A 19,744-nucleotide genomic window follows, 5' to 3' on the forward strand; every position below is an offset into this window, starting at 1 on the left:
AAAATTATTTTTTAAATTTTTTGTTGTTTTCTTTCAGTTATCTTGTTCATTTCTATTTTTCGAATGTGCGGCAGGCCAATAAAAAAAAACAGCTGTGTGCCACAAATGGCCCTCGGACCTACACTTCGGACACCCCGTCTCAATGCATCCATGCACATCCAACATCCAACTGCCAACTTCCCGGACGTTTTCAGTCTGCCCCAAAAACTGCCGCTGCGAGCCGGAGGCTGTGTTGCAATAATTCCATAAGCTCCACGTCGGCCATGAAAAGGCAGCCCAAATTACTCGTTGGGCTTTGAGGGATTACGTCTCTGTTAGCGGCTACAGAGAGGGGCGGGGGGTCACAAGTATTCTAATCAATAAAAGTGTGAATAAAAAAGCCGAGATGGAGGAACGCTCATCGATTTGTGCCCAATAAGCGGAAGGGAGCAGAGCAGAGGAAGGCGGCGTGATTGGAGCTCCTGATGACTTGAAAACAATCTTGAGAGTGTGATTGCAGAACGGGATTCTATTGCTTCATCATCAGTGCAACGTTTTTCCCAAAACCTCCTTTTTGGCTTTTTTTTTTTTTTTTGGGAGGAACTAAACGCCCCCCTACGTTTGGTTGCATGAGCTCAGTAACACCGAAAAAAAATATCCAAAGCTTAAAAAATATATATTTGCAATTTTCTGATTATTATTATTTAAATATAAATATAAATATTATCATATTTTGACTTTATTTACAATATTATAACTTTTTCATAAACATATTTTTCCAAATATTACAACTTTTGTCTTTATAAATTCTCACCTTGTAACATTATGGTTTTATGGCCATAATATTTCCCCAATTTTACAAAATTAAAGTCAAAATCTTGAGAGAAAAAAGTGAGAGATGAGAGAAGATGAGAAAAGAAATCACAATAAAAAACATGGCAATATTATGACTAAAATAATGTCATTTTAGTAGCATAGACATGAAACAGTAAATGAAAAAAATGTTGTTGTAAAAGTTGTAATATGGGACAAACCAAAAAATGTCATGCAATTTTAGAAAAATTAGGTTGGAGGAAAAGTTATAATATAGCAAGCAAAATCTACATATTAAGGGAAGAAAATCACAATATTTAAAATAAACATATTCAGAAGGTGGTACTCAGGTTTTCTAGGTCTAATTGTCTCTTATTATGTCTACTATGTTAGGTAAAAGGCATGTAAAGGTGACTATAGGGGTTGTTGTTAACAAATAAATATATATACATTTATATAAATATAAATGTTAACAAATTATTTAGAAAGTGGTAAACAGGTTTTCTATGTCTAATATGTTTTATTTTCTCTTGTTATGTCCACTATATTGGGCAATAGGAATGTAAAGGTGACTATGGGGTGTTATTTCATGTCCATAATGTTAAAAATGTATTTACAAGGTCATAAACAATTTTTTTATGTATGCTATGTCTTCTTTTCCCTAATTATGTCTACTATATTGGGTAATAGGAGTGTAAAGTTGACTATAGGGGTGTTATTTCATGTCTGGAGGGCTCTAAAATGTTAACAAATATATATTTAGAAGGTGGTAAACAGGTTTTCTATGTCTAATATGTTTTATTTTCTCCTGTTATGTCCACTATATTGTGCAATAGGAATGTAAAGGTTATTTCATGTCCATAATGTTAAAAATGTATTTATAAGGTCATAAACACATTTTTTTATGTATGCTATGTCTTTCGCTATGTATGCTATGTCTTCTATAGTATGTCTACTATATTGGGTAATAGGAGTGTAAAGGTGACTATAGGGGTGCCATTTCATGTCTAAAGGTCTCTAACAATGTAAAAAAAAGTATTTATAAAAAGGTGGTAAACAGGCTTTCTATGTTTAATATGTCTTATTTTCTCTTGGTATGTCCAGTGTATTGGGTAATATGAGTAAAGGTGACTATAGGGGTGTTATTTCATGTCTGGAGGTCTCTAACAATGTAAAAAAAAGGATTTATAAATGGTGGTAAACAGGCTTTCTATGTTAAATATGTCTTATTTTCTCTTGGTATGTCCAGTATATTGGGTAATATGAGTAAAGGTGACTATAGGGGTGTTATTTCATGTCGAGAGGACTCTAATATTCTTTAAAAATATTTAGAACGTGGTAGGCATGTTCTGGTAAAACATGTCTAATATGTCTTATTTACCCTTGTGACGTCTACTATATTAGGGAACATGAGTGTAAAAATGACTATGGGGTGTTATGTTATGTCTATAATGTTTAGAAATGCATTTGGATGGTTGTAAACACATTTATTAATGTGTGATATGTCTTCTTTTCCCTTATTATGTCGACTATATTGAGTAATAGCGGTGCAAGGGTGACTGTAGGGGTGTTATTTCATGTCTAGAAGGCTCTAACAATTTAGAAGACCCCCCCCCCCCCTCTACAAAGATGCAGAGGAAAGGGACATCCTCTGATATCAGCCCATAAACAACAACGGTTAGCAGCTCGGTCAGTCTCATCAGGTTATTATTTTCAGCTCGCGCACGTGCACGCCGCGACCCCCCCTGACCCTCGCGCCAGGAGAAGAAAGTTTAAGTGTATGACAGCTGAGTGTAATGAAAAAGCACTTTTGGACTCTTTGAGCTTGTCTTGTTTACCTCCTCTGCCTTTGAGTGGCACTTTCATCTGTCTTCTCCCCTAATTGGATGCTCTGCACACGCTCCCATCGGAGCATCTGCATCTCCTGGCGCGGCGCCTTTACCTTCACATACACACACGCTCCTTTATGTGTTTACTGCTCGGCTGTATAATGACAGCCGGAGCTTTGCCCTCACGTTTATTTGCATTTCCTCTCATGCCAGCCCGCGTCGGAGGCCTCTCCTTAAAACATCACAAGAGCCGGCGATGGGAGGAAAGACGCCGCGGCCTGTTCCAAAGTGGAAATAAACCCCAGAAATGGCGTTACACACACCGCGCAGGGAGGCTATTAAAGCGGCGTGCCACGGCTTCACCCCGTCAAGGCGGCGAGGGGCGTAATTAGCACGCGCGCGTCAAAAACAAGCGCATACTTAACGCGCGATTTGAAGAGATTAGCAGCTGCTGCTGTTCTTTGAATCGTCAATTAAAACGCCGACACTGCCTGCCTTATTTCTATCTTTGGCACGCCTTTAATCTCCCACAATAAGCTTTTACAACACTCAAGACTAAATATGGATCTGAAACATCAATCCCTCTAATAAGTGACAAACAATTTATGGGATAAAAGCTGGGATTTACGATAATGTGCACCTGAAAAATGCTTTACACTATCTTGAAGCTGATGTCGATTCATACGCTGCGACTCTCTGTCTAGCAAAAAACTGAATTTCTGAATTTAAAATTCCCCTCACAGCAAATATCACAGTTTGACATGAATTTAAAGACTATACCTGGTAAATCTGGACGTTACCCTAAAACCCGCTCACACTGCACCTCAAGCAGTAAAGCTACATAGCTAGCTAGCTACAAACAGTCACATCTAAGTGAGTAGGTTCATTCTCTGCTTCACAATCTCATCTTTTTCCTTAATGAACCGCAGCTCACCAATGCCGACAGCGCTCATGCAGCCCCAGACAGTGATGCTAGGCTTGCTTTTCTTGCTTCATGAAGCTTTCTTGTAAAAATAAGTGGTAACTGAATCATACAGAAAGAATAAAATTAAATTCCACTACTGCTCATGTTGCAGGCTAAACACACATTAGCATACTGTGCATACTAATGCATACTGTATTTATAAGGGGCAAACTCCACACAGAGATGGCTGAGGGTGGAATTGAACCCTGGTCTCCTAGCTGTCAGGTCTGCGCGCGCTAACCACTCGACTGCTGTGCCGCCATTAAATTTTATTCCAAATTTAAAAATTTAAAGTTTTCCCATCATGCATGGCATCTGAGCAACACATTCATTAGGGCGCTGCAATAACGTCAGCCTCCCATTGCAGCACCAGCCATTCATTTTCTACGCTGCTAGTCCTCCAATGGGAAAACTTTGTAATGGAAAAAACTATTTTCATTTTAAACCTGTGATAGAATATTTGTGTATATTCCTCTGGTATAACATTTGAATGTTAAGTTGCTGTGTGATGACTTTAATGTTCGTTTTAAGAGTCAGACTGTTTTATAGTAGTATAATATGGGTAGCCTGTACGGTCTGCGTGCTAACCAATCGGCCGCCGTGCTGCCATTAAAGTAGTGTACACCAACTGCAAATGCAAGCTAGCAGTAGCATGAAGTTAGCAAACTTGACAAAACTAGTACAACTTTTGAAATATAAAATGCATCAATGTAAGTGCTTTATACACCAATATACTTACAAAGACGATAATTTCCCAAGAAACAAGCGTTTAGAGCAACTTTCAGCGTGTTTATGAGGTTTTCCCGTTTCGTTTCTGCCGTGAGGGCAACCTGCTTTTCACCGAGAGAAAACGACAAAGCTTGTCTATATGCGAGGGCACTCTCTCTCTAGTGGCCCAAAACTATACTTTCTAGAGAAGATGTCTCACTCTGTGAACTTTTTAACCTTAGCGTTTTTAACAATATTTATTAGAATTTTTAGCTATTTATTACTTTCATTTTAACTAACTTATGAAACTTATGAATTATTAATGTCTTCGACCCAAAGACATGACACCTTCAATGAACCGCAGCTTGTCTGTGCCAGCAGCACTCGTGCAGCCTACAACGGCCGTGCTTGCCCCAGATAACTCCACCATTCGTTACTGTAGGCAAGACACAATTATGTCCCTGCGCACTTGTGGTGCCAGCTATTTCACTCAATGAACCGCAGCTCAACAGTGTCGGCAGCACTCGTGCAGCCCCACATGCTACCACTGCAATGCTTGACTGGAGGAAGGCCACAAGATCTTGCGAGACACTTGCGTTAATGATGTGTTGACTCATTTCTAGTAGATAGTAAACGTATACTGCTATGTAAGTTGCACAGTGACTACTCTAAAATAATCCAATTTGACTTTCTATAGTCTCGTCTCTTGAGAAAATGCTTGCTGGGATGTGAGCACTGTCTTTTGTAAGCTAGTGTATTTGGGTCAACTGAAAGAGAAGGGCAGGCGTGAGCAAAAAAAGGATACTTTCCTGGCGCTTCCACTGCCACCTTGTAGTCCTGGAAGCTCTTGCTAGGGTGGAAGTTGAAGATGAAGAGCACGTTGGCCCTGTCAAACACAATGACCTTGTCCTCCTCATGCTTGGCGCTCACAAAGGCCTGCGGGGACACACAATGAATAGTCATGAACCTGCCCTCCACGTGGATTCATAGGATTACAATGAGCCACGTGATATCAGCGCACCGCACGCTTGCCCCCGCACGGCGGCTTTCCAGGTGGCGGTCGGCAGGCGATTCGGCGCGTTCCCGCCGACTGGGTTGATGCTGACGCGTCATTAGCAGACATTATCAATGTCAGCCAGATGCTGGTGGAATACGGCTAAATCGGTGAGGGTCCATGACAAACCAGTCAGAGAGCATATGGCGAATATATATGTCATCAAATTTCAGACAATGCTTTACATTCTTGTTACTATTATAGATGGTAATATTTCGACAATCTCTAACAAATGGACCCTGGGCCACAGTTTCAACACCCCTGCCTTTATAGCTCTTTGTCAGGATTGAACATGTGACATAATATATAGAGCATAGAACGACCTTCTAAATACTCCTTAATATTATTAGAGATCCCTAGAAATGAAATAACACCCCTACAGTCACATTTTCACTCCTTTTCCACAACATTATATACATTCATTCATTCATTTTCTACGGCTTTTTCCTCACGAGGGTCGCGGGGGTGTTGGAGCCTATCCCAGCTGTCTTCGGGCGAGAGGCGGGGTACACCCTGGACTGGTCGCCAGCCAATCACAGGGCACATATAGACAAACAACCATTCACACTCACATTCATACCTATGGACAATTTGGAGTCACCAATTAACCTAGCATGTTTTTGGAATGTGGGAGGAAACCGGAGTACCCGGAGAAAACCCACGCATGCACGAGGAGAACATGCAAACTCCACACAGAGATAGCCGAGGGTGGAATTGAACCCTGGTCTAATAGCTGTGAGGTCTGCGCGCTAACCACTAGACCACCGTGCCGCCCACATTATATACATAATAAGAAAAAATAAGACATAAATCAGACTTGTGTGTATTGCTGTAAATGTGTTTCCGGTACTCAGGGAGCTGGGCAGGTCCATCTTTGAGACAATAACCACCACAGGGAGCAACAACAAGGAGCTCATATTATGTTTTATTTATATCTTATATGTCTTATTTTGTTTTATTATATCTACTATATTGGGTAATAGGAGTGTAATGGCGACTATAGGGGTGTTAGTTGGGGTGTAGACACTCTAATAATGTTAAAAATCATATTCAGAAAGTGGTAAACAGGTTTTTTGTCTAATATGTCTTATTATGTCTATTATATTGGGTAATAGGTGCGTAAAGGTGACTATAGGGGTGTTATTTCATGTCTAGAGGACTTCAGAAGGTGATAAACAGGTTTTCTATGCTCTATCTACCAACATGCATTAGAAATAAGGAATCCTACCTGGTGGAAATTCACTTATCACAGTCAGTTTTGGAACTAATTAGCCGCCATAAACGAGGGATTACCGTATTTATATCTTAGTTGAAAAGACTTGATTTTGGCAAAATGACATAGGTGCTTAAATACGCACCTTTATTATTATTTACTCAACCACAAAAGAGCTGTGATTTATAAATGAATATAAATGGAAGCACGGGGAGCAGTGTGCGGCCTCTAGAGGGTCTGAAAGTGTTCCATTTGAAGAAAATATGGACATGGTGTTCGGATGGTAGATGGAAGATCATGGAGGCATGCAAGCATCATCTCTCCCAAAAGATCACACAGGAATCGGTGGAGCAAACAATGTTAATGTTGTAAGGCAGCCATTCATGACTTGCTTGTCTATAAATGTTCTCAGCTGGCAGATTGATTCTGGAAATATGCAGAGTTCTTTTGTTGTTGCTTATAAACATTGCGAGACATTCATCTTAAATTCATATCCGTGTCAGCTTGATGTTCGACTTGGACAAAAGTGCAGCGTGACTTGTGTATTTTTTTAATGAAACGAGTCCACAACATCCCGTTCAAACGTTGACCTTTTCAGACGGCGGAAAGTTTCCACTCCCACTCACTTCACTGTCACTTGCTACAAAGTTGACAGCGGCCCGGGGGCCTCGGACTGATTAACATATAAGCGACAAAACGCCCTTGGATCCTTCCACCCGGGTGAAATATTCAGGAAAAAAAGCCTCAGAGAGCGTGATTACCTTGTCACTGATAAGCTGCACGCAGGATTCTGCTTATTACACAAGCTGAGGGATGTTCTGCAGAGTCTTAAGGTGATATCGCCCGAGTCGTCTTGCTGCTTTCTGCCGCAGACTCACTGAAACACTTGAAACTGATTTACCGGCTGATTCAACTCGCCTCATGCGGCCTTTTTTTTTTTACACCTCGATTACTTGAATTCATTGCCTGACTTTCTTAGTGAGAGAATGTGTCTGCTACGGCAGCCAGTAGCCCAACAAAGCCTGTGGACAAAACACTTTTTTAAAAAAAAAATGTGATTGCAACTTTTGTCCATGGAAATAAAAGAAGTGTTCATGACTGGACTAAACCGAAGGTACCACATAGTACAATGGTGTCCAAAGTGCGGCCTGGGGGCCATTTGTAGCCCACAGGTTTGTTTTTTTTTGGTCCACTCCACATTCAAAACAAATAATTTTACAAATAATTTTACATGAAAATAAATAAATATTTATATTAAAATATCCTACTCTCGGCAATCTCTGTGTGGAGTTTGCATGTTCTCCCCGTGCATGCGTGGGTTTTCTCCGGGTACTCCGGTTTCCTCCCACATTCCAAAAACATGCTAGGTTAATTGGCCACTCCAAATTGTCCATAGGTATGAATGTGAGTGTGAATATTTTTTTGTCTATATGTGCCCTGTGATTGGCTGGCGACCAGTCCAGGGTGTACCCCGCCTCTCGCCCGAAGACAGCTGGGATAGGCTCCAGCACCCCCGCGACCTTTGTGAGGAAAAAGCGGTAGAAAATGAATGAATGAATGAATGAATGTGCCCTGTGATTGGCTGGCGACCAGTCCAGGGTGTACCCCGCCTCTCGCCCAAAGACAGCTGGGATAGGCTCCAGCCCCCCCACGACCCTTGTGAAAATAAGCGGTAGAAAATGAATGAATGAATGAATATTAAAATATTTCTTAAAATAATTGGCTAGTGACCAGTCCAGGGTCTACCCCGCCTCTCGCCTGAAGACAGCTGGGATAGCCTCCAGCCCCCCCATGACCCTTGTGAAGATAAGCGGTAGCGAATGAATGAATGAATATTAAAATATTTCTTAAAATAATTGGCTAGCGACCAGTCCAGGGTGTACCCCGCCTCTCGCCTGAAGACAGCTGGGATAGGCTCCAGCACCCCCGTGACCCTTGTGAGGATAAGCAGTAGCAGTAGTAGTAGGGCCAATAAAAACACAGTTTGGACAGCCCTGGAGGAGGGCAGTCAGGGAGGCAAACAGTGTCTCCTAATCTGATGACCGCTTCACTGTGACGCAACGTTTGAATCAATCCAAACAATGACGCTTAATCCCAATCAATTGACTCTTCATTGACATTATTATTGCTTATTGCTGGCAGCAGGAGACATTTTTCCAAGCGCCAGTCATAATTGCGGCTGTTGGAGGAGAGTTCAATAAGCGAGTCAAACCTCTCCAAGGTGAACTTGTCAGAAACAGAATGAAGGACGGAGCGTTTATCTCCATCAGCCTCAACCTCAATCAATTTGTTCTGAGAAATGTTACACCATCTCATGAGATAAGAATATTTCAGTGTAAAAAAAACAGTTCTGCTTTAGCTAAAGCGAGCGTGCTTACCGGCGGGGCGGCCAGCCAGCCGTACTTGTCCTCGGTGCGGTTCATGTCGCGGTCAAAGGCGTAGAGCTGCCGGTAGCGCAGGTGCGGCATGTCCACCAGGTTGAACTGCCGGCGGGCGTAGTGGTAGCTCTCATTGTTGCCTTCCCGCGGGAAGTCCAACCACTCGGGGTGACCAAACTCATTCCCTGTGGCACATCAACAAAGAAAACGGGAATGACGAGCATATACTATGGCTACTTGAGCTGAGCCCACAACCTTTTTTATTTTAATCAGAGACGTAAAACTTCTATTTCAGCCCCAGACTGCTTCCTGTTTCTTCGACAGGAGAAATATTTTCTATATTTTCTCTTATTATGTCTACTTTTGTGGGTAATAGGAGTGTAAAGACTATTATAGAGGTGTTATTTCATGTATAGAGGGCTCTAATAATCTTAAATAACAGATTTAGAAGGTCCTCAACTGGCTTTATATACAAAGGTATGTCTTATTTTCTCTTATTATGTCTACTATATTGGGTAATAGGAGTCTACAGGTGACTATAGGGGTGTTATCTCATGTCTTGAGGGCTCTAATAGTGTTACAAACATATTTCAAAGATTGTAAGCAGGTTTTCTATGCGCTAATGTTTTATTTTCTCTTATTATGTCTACTATATTGGTTGGCAGGAGTGTCAAGATGACTATAGGGGTGTTATTTCATGTCTGGGGGGCTCTAATAACGTTAAAAAACATATTTATAAAAATTGTAAGCAGGTTTTCCATGCTCTAATAAGTCTTTTTTCTCTTATGTCTACTATATTGGGTAATCGGAGTGTAAATATGACTATAGGGGTGTTATTTCATGTCTGGAGGGCTCTAATAACGTTAAAAAACATATTTATAAAGATTGTAAGCAGGTTTTTCCATGCTCCAATAAGTCTTTTTTTTCTTATGTCTACTATATTGGGTAATCGGAGTGTAAAGATGACTATAGGGGTGTTATTTCATGTCTGGAGGGCTCTAATAACGTTAAAAAACATATTTATAAAGATTGTAAGCAGATTTTCCATGCTCTAATAAGTCTTTTTTCTCTTATGTCTACTATATTGGGTAATCGGAGTGTAAAGATGACTATAGGGGTGTTATTTCATGTCTGGAGGGCTCTAATAACGTTAAAAGACATACTTATAAAAATTGTAAGCAGGTTTTCCATGCTCTAATAAGTCTTTTTTCTCTTATGTCTACTATATTGGGTAATCGGAGTGTAAATATGACTATAGGGGAGTTATTTCATGTCTGGAGGGCTCTAATAACGTTAAAAAACATATTTATAAAGATTGTAAGCAGGTTTTTCCATGCTCCAATAAGTCTTTTTTTTCTTATGTCTACTATATTGGGTAATCAGAGTGTAAAGATGACTATAGGGGTGTTATTTCATGTCTGGAGGGCTCTAATAACGTAAAAAAACATATTTCTAAAGATTGTAAGCAGGTTTTCCATGCTCTAATAAGTCTTTTTTTTCTTATGTCTACTATATTGGGTAATCGGAGTGTAAAGATGACTATAGGGGTGTTATTTCATGTATCGAGGGCTCTAATAACATTAAAAAACATATTTATAAAGATTGTAAGCAGGTTTTCCATGCTCTAATAAGTCTTTTTTATCATATGTCTACTATATTGGGTAATCGGAGTGTAAAGATGACTATAGGGGTGTTATTTCATGTCTAGAGGGCTCTAATAGTATTAAAAAAAAGCACATTTAGCAGGTTGTAAACAAATACAAAATGATTCCATTTAGATATAAAAAGGAATCCAACTTTGGCCTGGAACCAATTAATCATGATAAAAGAGGGATTACTGTAATACAAAAAAAGTCAACAAACCCAACAGACGATCCAAATTGGTGCTATCGTGTAATCACCACAAGCACATCGTATATTTAGAACATAACTTTTGGCTTTTTTTCAAGAGTTTGAGAGCAAAGGTTTTCAAGGTATAGATTGGTACTTCTCCCCCTGTGTGAGAGACGCAAAAACAGCCGGCACGCCGCTCTCCCGTCACGGCGGGAGATGACTTAATGAATCCATCAGCGGATGTCACGGCGACATCATAAAACAGCAGCCGACTATAATTGAATTCCCGGCAGAGGTGGAAAGGCACGTGCGGGATGCGGTCGCATGACAGGAGAATAAAGACTAGTTGTTTATCTGCTCCATACCCCCCTCCCCCCCACCTCCAAGAGAAATAATGGTCAAGGTAATAGGACGGAGCAGGACAGACAGCAGATTGACAGCTGACGCTAATGAAATTCATTATGTGGCAGTTAAAGAAGCAGCAAACAATAAGGCATGCATGTCAACACTTCACTACAGCGGCGGAGAATAAAAGCAAAGAAATCAAAGGCCGATGCATGCAGGAGGGACTTCCCTCAAAGCTAACATCAAATACAGGAGCGGAACATCGCTTTTCCTATGTTTTCCGTAAAAAACAATTTCTAACAAAAGCTACATTCACACGGAATTTGAATTTTTTTTGCTCATATGTGACCTGTATCTGAGGTCAGTCTGAATACTGCAATCATGACTCAAATGCTACTAAACTAATGCTAGCATACTCACATGCCAACATTAGCTAATGCTAATGCTTTTAGCATGCAACCTCTAGCATGGTAGCTCTAAGTGTCTGCGTATGCCTAACAAAATAAATAAAAAATAAAAAAATCCTATTGTGCTAATGTTAGCATGCTAACATTAACATGCAACATCAGTGTCTGTACATTTCAATACTGGAAAAATGTAAAAACAATGTTATTGTGCTCATGTTAGCATGCTATCATTAGCATGCAACATCTAAGCAACTACGGATGTTAATACTTATAATAAAGATAAATAAATATAAATAAAAAAATAAAAAATGCTACTATGCTACAATATGCTAATACCTAACACGATAGCACTGAGTGTTTCTGTAAGTTACGACTTATAGATATAGCTGGATATAGCTAAAATGTTACCCTGCAGCATGCTAACAGCATGATCACACTAATGTTTCTATGAGTTCTAAAGCGGCTAAAAGGCTACTATGCTAACATTTGCACTCAACACCTGACGGATTAAGAAAGTAAAATTTGACCTTTTGGAAAGTATTAAGGACAGATTCCTGCCAGGGAATCCATTCATCATCTTTATGATGTAACTCTGTGTCTATTCTTTCTGATATCATCCTAATCCTACTTTATTGATTAATGTCATTCACTTTTCTTCATGTGAGTAATTCCTATAGAAAGCCACTAGGCGGCAGTATGACTCTGCACACACGTCTTTGTTCCGTATTGCTTCCTTCCATATGTGCTTCAACTGTTTGTGGGAGGCTAGCGGAGCCGACGGATTGGGTTGATCGGCCCATGAAGCTTCTAAATCCTCGCTTTAGAGAAAATGATTGGACACACATTTGCCACGTAATCATTGAAGCCCCCCCCCGAACACCTCCATTAATCACAGCCATGATCCCCTTCCTTGCATCCAAAACACAGCAGATTTGACAAATGGATGCATGTCTTTTCATAAAGTGAAGGAGTATTTTGAGGGGAGGGTCGATCTCTTCTCCTGTGAGCGACAGAGACAGCGAAGGGCAGACTCACATGCCTTGTCAGTCGATGGGAAAATCTGCTTTGGTTAGAGTCGGTTTTGGTTTGAGTCGGACCTCCAGGAATGAATTAATGACGTTCACCGATGAACCACTGTACTTGTCAAATCAAAGAGCTGCATTAAGTTTTGGGTGCTGACCACTCATGAGACTTCATACGCAGCTACTGATATCAGGAGTTTGCCTACAGCCACATATGTTAGTAGTTATACTTATCGTAGTGGCTATATGTAGACCACGCACGCTAATGGAGACACTGCGGCTATTCAAAGTGAGACTACAATCAGCTGAATTGTGATTGGTCGAGAGCTGACAAGGCACATGTGTTGATAAGACGTTTGACATTGTGTGTCATATTTCAGTCAAAATCAACAGACTGCGTCTAGGACAGATACTTTCATACCGGCCTTGTTGTCTGGATGAACGTGAGGCGGCCGTGTTTACACGAGGTTACGTCAGGCAGCCTTTCGAGGTGGCACATCTCATTAGCCGCCAACACAGACGTGCATCAGATAAGAAGGGCCTGACAGTGACACCGTCCCCTCAGTAATTAGCGGCCCGAGGAGCAGCCGCGATCAATGTGTTTACCAGAGGAGGGATTTCTGGAAAAGGGAGATCAATGAAGGGGATCGGCCAAGGCGAGAGCAGATTTTAGATGTGGAGCAAAAACAACAAGTAACAAAAGTTGCACTTTGTGAGATTAATGTGAGCTGCCCCCCAACCCCCCGGCCAGAACTCACATCAAGGCTGCGATGAACAGGAGGAACTCTGCTGCGTTTGCTCTGCTTGGTGGTCAAGTGTGAACGCCATTATTCCAAAACTGTTGTGCCGAGTCAGCATTTTACAAAAGATACCACAACAAAAGTAGAAAATGAATATTGCAATATTATATATATATACAATATTATCAAGACTACATTTTTTTGTATTACATATGTGTATGTAATATTATGAAAATATCATTGAACCAAAGATTGAATATAACAAAAAAGTCTTAATTTTATAAGAAAAAAAGGCAAAAATATTATGAGTATACTCATATTACAAGAATGTCAGAATTTTACATGAAAAAAGACCAAATATTTTGAAGCTACTCAATTAAAAACCAAAATTCAAAATATTAATAAAAAACAATTTTAGAATAACTAAGTCTAAATATTATGAGACTGAAATCTCAGAATTTTATAAGAAAAAAAAGGCCAAATATTACAAGGTTAAGATCTTCACATTACAGAAAATGATAGAATTTAGAAGAATAAAGTAAAGAAACTAAAGAAAAATAAAGGCAAAATATTGAAAGACAAAATCTTAGTTGTATCAGAAAAACAGCCCAATATTAGAAGGCTGAATATTAAAAAAGGAGATAAAAGGCTAAACATTACAAGGCTGATGTTTTTATATTACAAGAAAAACAATAATGTTATTAAAATTTTGAATAAAAAATACATTACAATAAAATAAATTCATACTTTTACGAGGAAAAATGGCAAAAATGATGAGGCTAAAGTTGTAATGTAAAAAAAGCCAGAATTTTACAATAATAAAGGCAAAATATTATAAGACTATATGTTAATATTACAAAAAGAAAGTCATAGTTTTACAAGAAAAGAGGCAAATATAAAAGGCTAAATTCTGAATATTACAAAAAAATTCAAAGACAAAAGGCTAAATATTATGAGATTAAGAAACACCTATTATTACAAAGAAAAAAAATTATCCTAGCTATTATGAGACTAAAGTCATACTATCACAAGGACAAAAAAAATCATAATTTTACAAGAATAAATGCTAACTGTGATGAGACTAAAGTTATGATATAGCATGGAAAAACTATTTTTGAACGCTGAGCTGCTTACTTTATACCTTTCTGTCTTTTACTGTACAGCTTTTGGTCACATGACAAAAACACCACTAACCAGAAGTGTTTTTGCTCCTTTTTTCAAATGTTAAAAAAAGCAAAAAGCAAAGAAGAAGCATAGGAAGTCCAGAAGTGAGCTTTTCCACGGTGTGGTTCCTTCCAAACAGGCTGAGAGACGCAGTCGATAATTGCGAGCGTGAATCCGCAAGGTTATCTTTGGTCAGGCTGGACGAGCTGTGAAAGTCAGCCGCCGCTGAAAGCGCGCTGATGTCGTGATAAAACCATCCAGGCGGCCGCCGGGAGCTTTAATGCCACGTGGACGCTACAGTATCCGTCTCGCGGCTGTCGGTCACGAGTAAATAAACGGCGGCTTCCAGACTCGACATTTCCAATTGATTGGCTTGCTGAAATAATTTGCTGAAGCTCAGCAGTGGCTAAGTGACTCTGCCATCATTGATCCGCCGCCCGTCATCGCCTGTTTAGCCAACTTTCTTTCCTACCGCTTGCTTCTATTCACTCTAATTCCGTCATCAGGCGGGCAGGCTGCAACTTCCCTCACGGCTCCCATGCTTCATGTCTACGTGTTCTTCACGAAGTGACGTCACAGAAGCTTGCGTCTTTATACTTCCATAACTCAACAAAGGATCAGGAAGAAGCAGCATTTCTATTCATACACCATGGTACTTTCCTAATTCATTATTCTAAGGAAACGTACAATATTTCTTGTCAATCCATTTCATTTGGTCCAGACATCCAAAAATCGCAAGAAAAATCTATTTTATACAGCATAGTTTTCCATGCTGAGAACAATGCAAAACCATTCTAAATGAGGAAGGGATGGAGCTTATTCTTACTTCCTGTATAGCCTGACCAGATGGAATTCCATCGTATTTCTCAACCGCTTTATGAAATCATTTCCACAAGCAACCTTCTGTGGCCCCATGGCGGGTTATTTAGCAGCTGCACTTGACTGCAATTGACAAAAATACAAGAAAAAAGGCTTATTATGAGGCTAAAGTCTGAATATTACAAGAAAAAAAGTCAGAATTGCATCAGAGAAAAGGCTAAATATGAGGCTACAGGCTGGAAGACAATATTTATATTTAAAATAAAAAAGGCTATTTATATATTATATGATATTACAAACAAAGAAATGCATACTTTTATAAGTATAAAGGTGAAATTACTTAAGAAGGAAGTCCTAATATTACAGAAAAATACCAGACTTTAAGAATAAAGGAACAATATTATACAAACCGGAAATTTACAGGAAAAAATTTACAGAAAAAAAGCAATCATTGGAACTTATTGATGATGCAGACTTTCTGTACATCCTGGCCAAATGCAATTCAATTGTCTTTATCACCTTCTTTTATCAAATAACAGCCACTTGCAACTGTCTTTGGCCCCATGACGGGTCATAAAAAAAAATAGAAGAAAAAAGGCAAAATATTAGAAGGCTACAGTTTTTATATAATAAGAAAAAATATATATTCAAAAAGAAAAAAGGCTAAATATTATGACATTTAAATCATAAAAATACCAGAAAATATGCATATCTTGACCAGAGAAAAGGCCAAATATGATGAGGCTAAATACCTAATATTCAACAGAGAAACAAATAAAAAATGGACACAAAAATAAAGGAATGATATTTTATAAAATTTCAAAGAGAAGGTCATAATTTAGCAAAAAAAAAAAAAAAAAAAAAAAAAGAGGAATGAATGGAACTTATTGATGATACAGACTTCCCGTACATCCCGGTCAGATACAATTCAATCATGTTTCTCACCTTCTTTGATCAAATTACAGCCACTTGCAACATTCTTTACGCCCCATGGCGGGTTACTTTAGAAAATACAAGCTAGAAAAAAGGTCTGAATACTATAAGAATAAATTCATAGTTTTAATAGAGAAAAGGCTAAATATTATGAGGCCACAGGCTTAATATTACCAGAAAACAAATGTAGCAGAAAATATGCTAAATATTATGAGACTAAAATCATATTACAAGAAAGGAAAATACTAATTTCTTCTATTAATAAAGAAAATAAAGCCTTCTATGAGAAGCTGAACTGAGCTAACGGACTAAAGTCACAGCTAAAGGGGTAATAGGAATGTCTAATCCCCACAAAGTAACCCACAAACCATGTCTATTATCATCTTCTCTTTAGAAAAGAAACCCCAGACTCTGAAGTGATGGTCACATGGTAATCCGAAACCGGAAGAAAGTCGGTTTGTGGGCTCCAAAAAGTGGAAAGCGCTGGACTAAAATAATATTCAATGATGATAAGTGACTGAAAGACTGAAGTAGACTGTTGGATGGGCACACATATTTCTGCTTTCATGTTGTAGCTGCTTGCTGTACGTAGCATACAGATATATGTATATGTCATTCCCCTTATGGAAAAAAATATATATTGCAGTATATTGGCAAATATAATGCAATGTATTAGGAAATATATTTCCATATATGGGATCTTATGTTTATATTTTCCAATATATTGCAATATATGCATAGATCATATATATGTGTATATATTGATACATATACAAAATATCTTGCGATCAAGACCAAAAAAGGACTATATTTTTACATATATAAAATTGCATATAATTTGGGATATATACTCATATATTATATATTTGGATTTAATATATTTCAATATATTGAAGGCGGCAATCATATGTATATTCTGCAATATATTGCCATATATTACATGAATATATAATATATTGTATAATATATGTACAAAAATAGGCGGCACGGCGATCTAGTGATTAGCGCGCAGACCTCACAGCTAGGAGACCAGGGTTCAATTCCCATGCGTCGGTTTCCTCCCACATTCCAAAAACATGCTAGGTTAATTGGCGACACCAAATTGTCCATAGGTATGAATGTGAGTGTGAATGGTTGTTTGTCTATATGTGCCCTGTGATTGGCTGGCCACCAGTCCAGGGTGTACCCCGCCTCTCGCCCAAAGACAGCTGGGATAGGCTCCAGCACCCCCGCGACCCTCGTGAGGAAAAAGCGGTAGAAAATGAATGTATGAATGAATAAATGCACATGTTCCATGTATTTATAATATATAATATATTGGAAAATATTGGAAAAATAATATATTATAATACAATATATTTAAAGTAATATATTGATAAATATATATTATTTTTGTAAGGTTCTTCCAAATCTAGTCGTTGAGTTTGATGATAAGTTTCTAATTCCACACACAAAAAGTCTGAACCTGCATCCATCAAAAGATGATATCACTCTCCTTTGAATAGACCTGACAGCATCTCTGTGAAGAGAACGATGTCCTTTAATTCCCATTCCTTTGCATATCTGCGCTTTAAACGCTCTCTGACAGAATGAGAAGCAGGTCTGAATAGAAAGAGTGTCTCTCCAGTGGAGTCATTACCGCTGATATCTACTTATTATTGCACCGGGCCGAATGTAAGACCCTGAAAAGGTTGCAGTCATCCATGTGTTGCATAATTATTTACAATAAACAACGCGTGTGAAGCACATCCACCTTTGGCAACAACGCTACGTTACAAAGTCTTTTTTCCTTTCATCACAGGCACCGAGATTGTAGGTTTCAATGATCTCACACGATAATAATAACATAATAATGATAATAACATGGGCCATAACCTTTCCATCCATCTTTGACCTCTTATCCGAGGTCAGGTCGCAGAGGAGACTTCCCCTTTTCTCAGCCACTTCGTCCCGCTTGTCCTTGCGATGTTGCCATAACTAGCTAAATAACAAGGTAAACTCAACTCGGAACCTGTAACGTCACTTCCTGTCCGCCTGACTTAGGTCCCCCAGGGAACAAGAAGATTAATTTTATTTACTTCATGCTATAAAATACGACAAAAAAACAGCAAGCAGTCTGTTATCTGATATGATAACAGATATGATATCTGATATGATTAGAGGGCCAGCCTTAGAGGGCCAGCCTTAGAGGGCCAGCCTTAGAGGGCAAGCCTTAAAGGGCCAGCCTTAAAGGGCCAGCCTTAAAGGGCCAGCCTTAGAGGGCCAGCCTTAGAGGGCCAGCCTTAGAGGGACAGCTTAAAGGGCCAGCCTTAGAGGGCCAGCCTTAACGGGCCAGCCTTAGAGGGCCAGCTTAAAGGGCCAGCCTTAAAGGGCCAGCCTTAGAGGGCCAGCTTAAAGGGCCAGCCTTAGAGGGCCAGCCTTAGAGGGCCCGCCTTAGAGGGCCAGCCTTAGAGGGCCCGCAGTCAACCAAGGTCAGCCACTGACATCTTTAATCAATCTGCTTATTGTTTTTATTTTTGCAGGAACGGAAGTGCAGTTTTTCGGGTAAAAGCGGGCAGGAATCTTGGAGCATTGCTGTAAAAATGGCTAACAAAGCCTCCCATAGCTACTTACATAGCTGATCTTATCTATGACTCACTGCCAGTGACTTAGTGCAGAGACGTAGCCAAGAAAGCCAATGCACTTTCCACCCTGACAGAATTAAACACACACACACAATATTATATAATAAATGAGGATTTGTCAGAGATTAAAGTTTGGCTCTTGCCCTGAAGGGACACAGAAGAAAAGAATCATAAAGACGTTAAAATCCCTCCTGATAGAACACAGTAGGGACACCCTGATCCATTAAATATTTAGACTGCAGCCTGTTGCCTCCTGCTGTCTGCAGAGCTTTAGCATGGAGAGGGGGGGATAAATCTCAGTAGTGTGTCCTTATAATGGCAAGTGTCTACCTGAATGGATGAAAAACAAGGGCTTAGTGGATATCGCAGGGATCTGAGAGGACTCAGTCTGTGAACTGACGACTTGCACGTTGAGTTACTTCTATTCTGAAATTAAGAAAGTGAACGTACGTCCAATACGAAGACAAAATAAAGCACATTCAAGCTTCCGCTGGCTTATGTTGTCATATAACTTCAGAATGAGGACACTTCTACTCCTGAGACGCACACAAAAGGCTGAAAATGTGTCAAAACATGCACCCTGTGCAACATATGCTGTATTTCTATGATGAATGTACCACATGGTGGCGCTGTTATTACACGCCAGAAGTCACACGCTGACTTGAAATTTCCCACCCAGGTCTACAAAACACCCAACTTTAGGGAATTTAGCCACAACATAAAATGTTGGTACACACCATTCAGGGACTGACTAGTGTCAAATTTAAACAAGATTGGTGGAAAAACAGGGCGGCACGGTGGTCTAGTGGTTAGCGCGCAGACCTCACAGCTAGGAGACCAGGGTTCAATTCCACCCTCGGCTATCTCTGTGTGGAGTTTGCATGTTCTCCCTGTGCATGCGTGGGTTTTCTCCGGGTAC

The 19,744-nt window shown here is 39.6% G+C and overlaps 1 protein-coding gene across 1 annotated transcript in view; it reads right to left on the reverse strand.

The window, feature by feature from the left end:
• gbe1b (glucan (1,4-alpha-), branching enzyme 1b) overlaps positions 1–19,744 on the reverse strand; it is a 90,033-nt gene that overhangs the window by 9,902 nt on the left and 60,387 nt on the right. The window contains exons 13-14 of the mRNA XM_058079408.2: positions 8,939–9,123; positions 5,099–5,229 (exon numbers count right to left, since the gene is read on the reverse strand). Coding sequence (XP_057935391.2) covers positions 5,099–5,229; positions 8,939–9,123 — 316 coding nt within the window. The remainder of the gene's footprint in view (positions 1–5,098; positions 5,230–8,938; positions 9,124–19,744) is intronic.

Source organism: Doryrhamphus excisus, linkage group LG8, assembly GCF_037039965.1.
Source record: "Doryrhamphus excisus strain RoL-2023G ecotype Guam linkage group LG8, RoL_Dexc_Guam_v1.1, whole genome shotgun sequence".
NCBI classification, from domain to species: Eukaryota; Metazoa; Chordata; class Actinopteri; order Syngnathiformes; family Syngnathidae; genus Doryrhamphus; species Doryrhamphus excisus.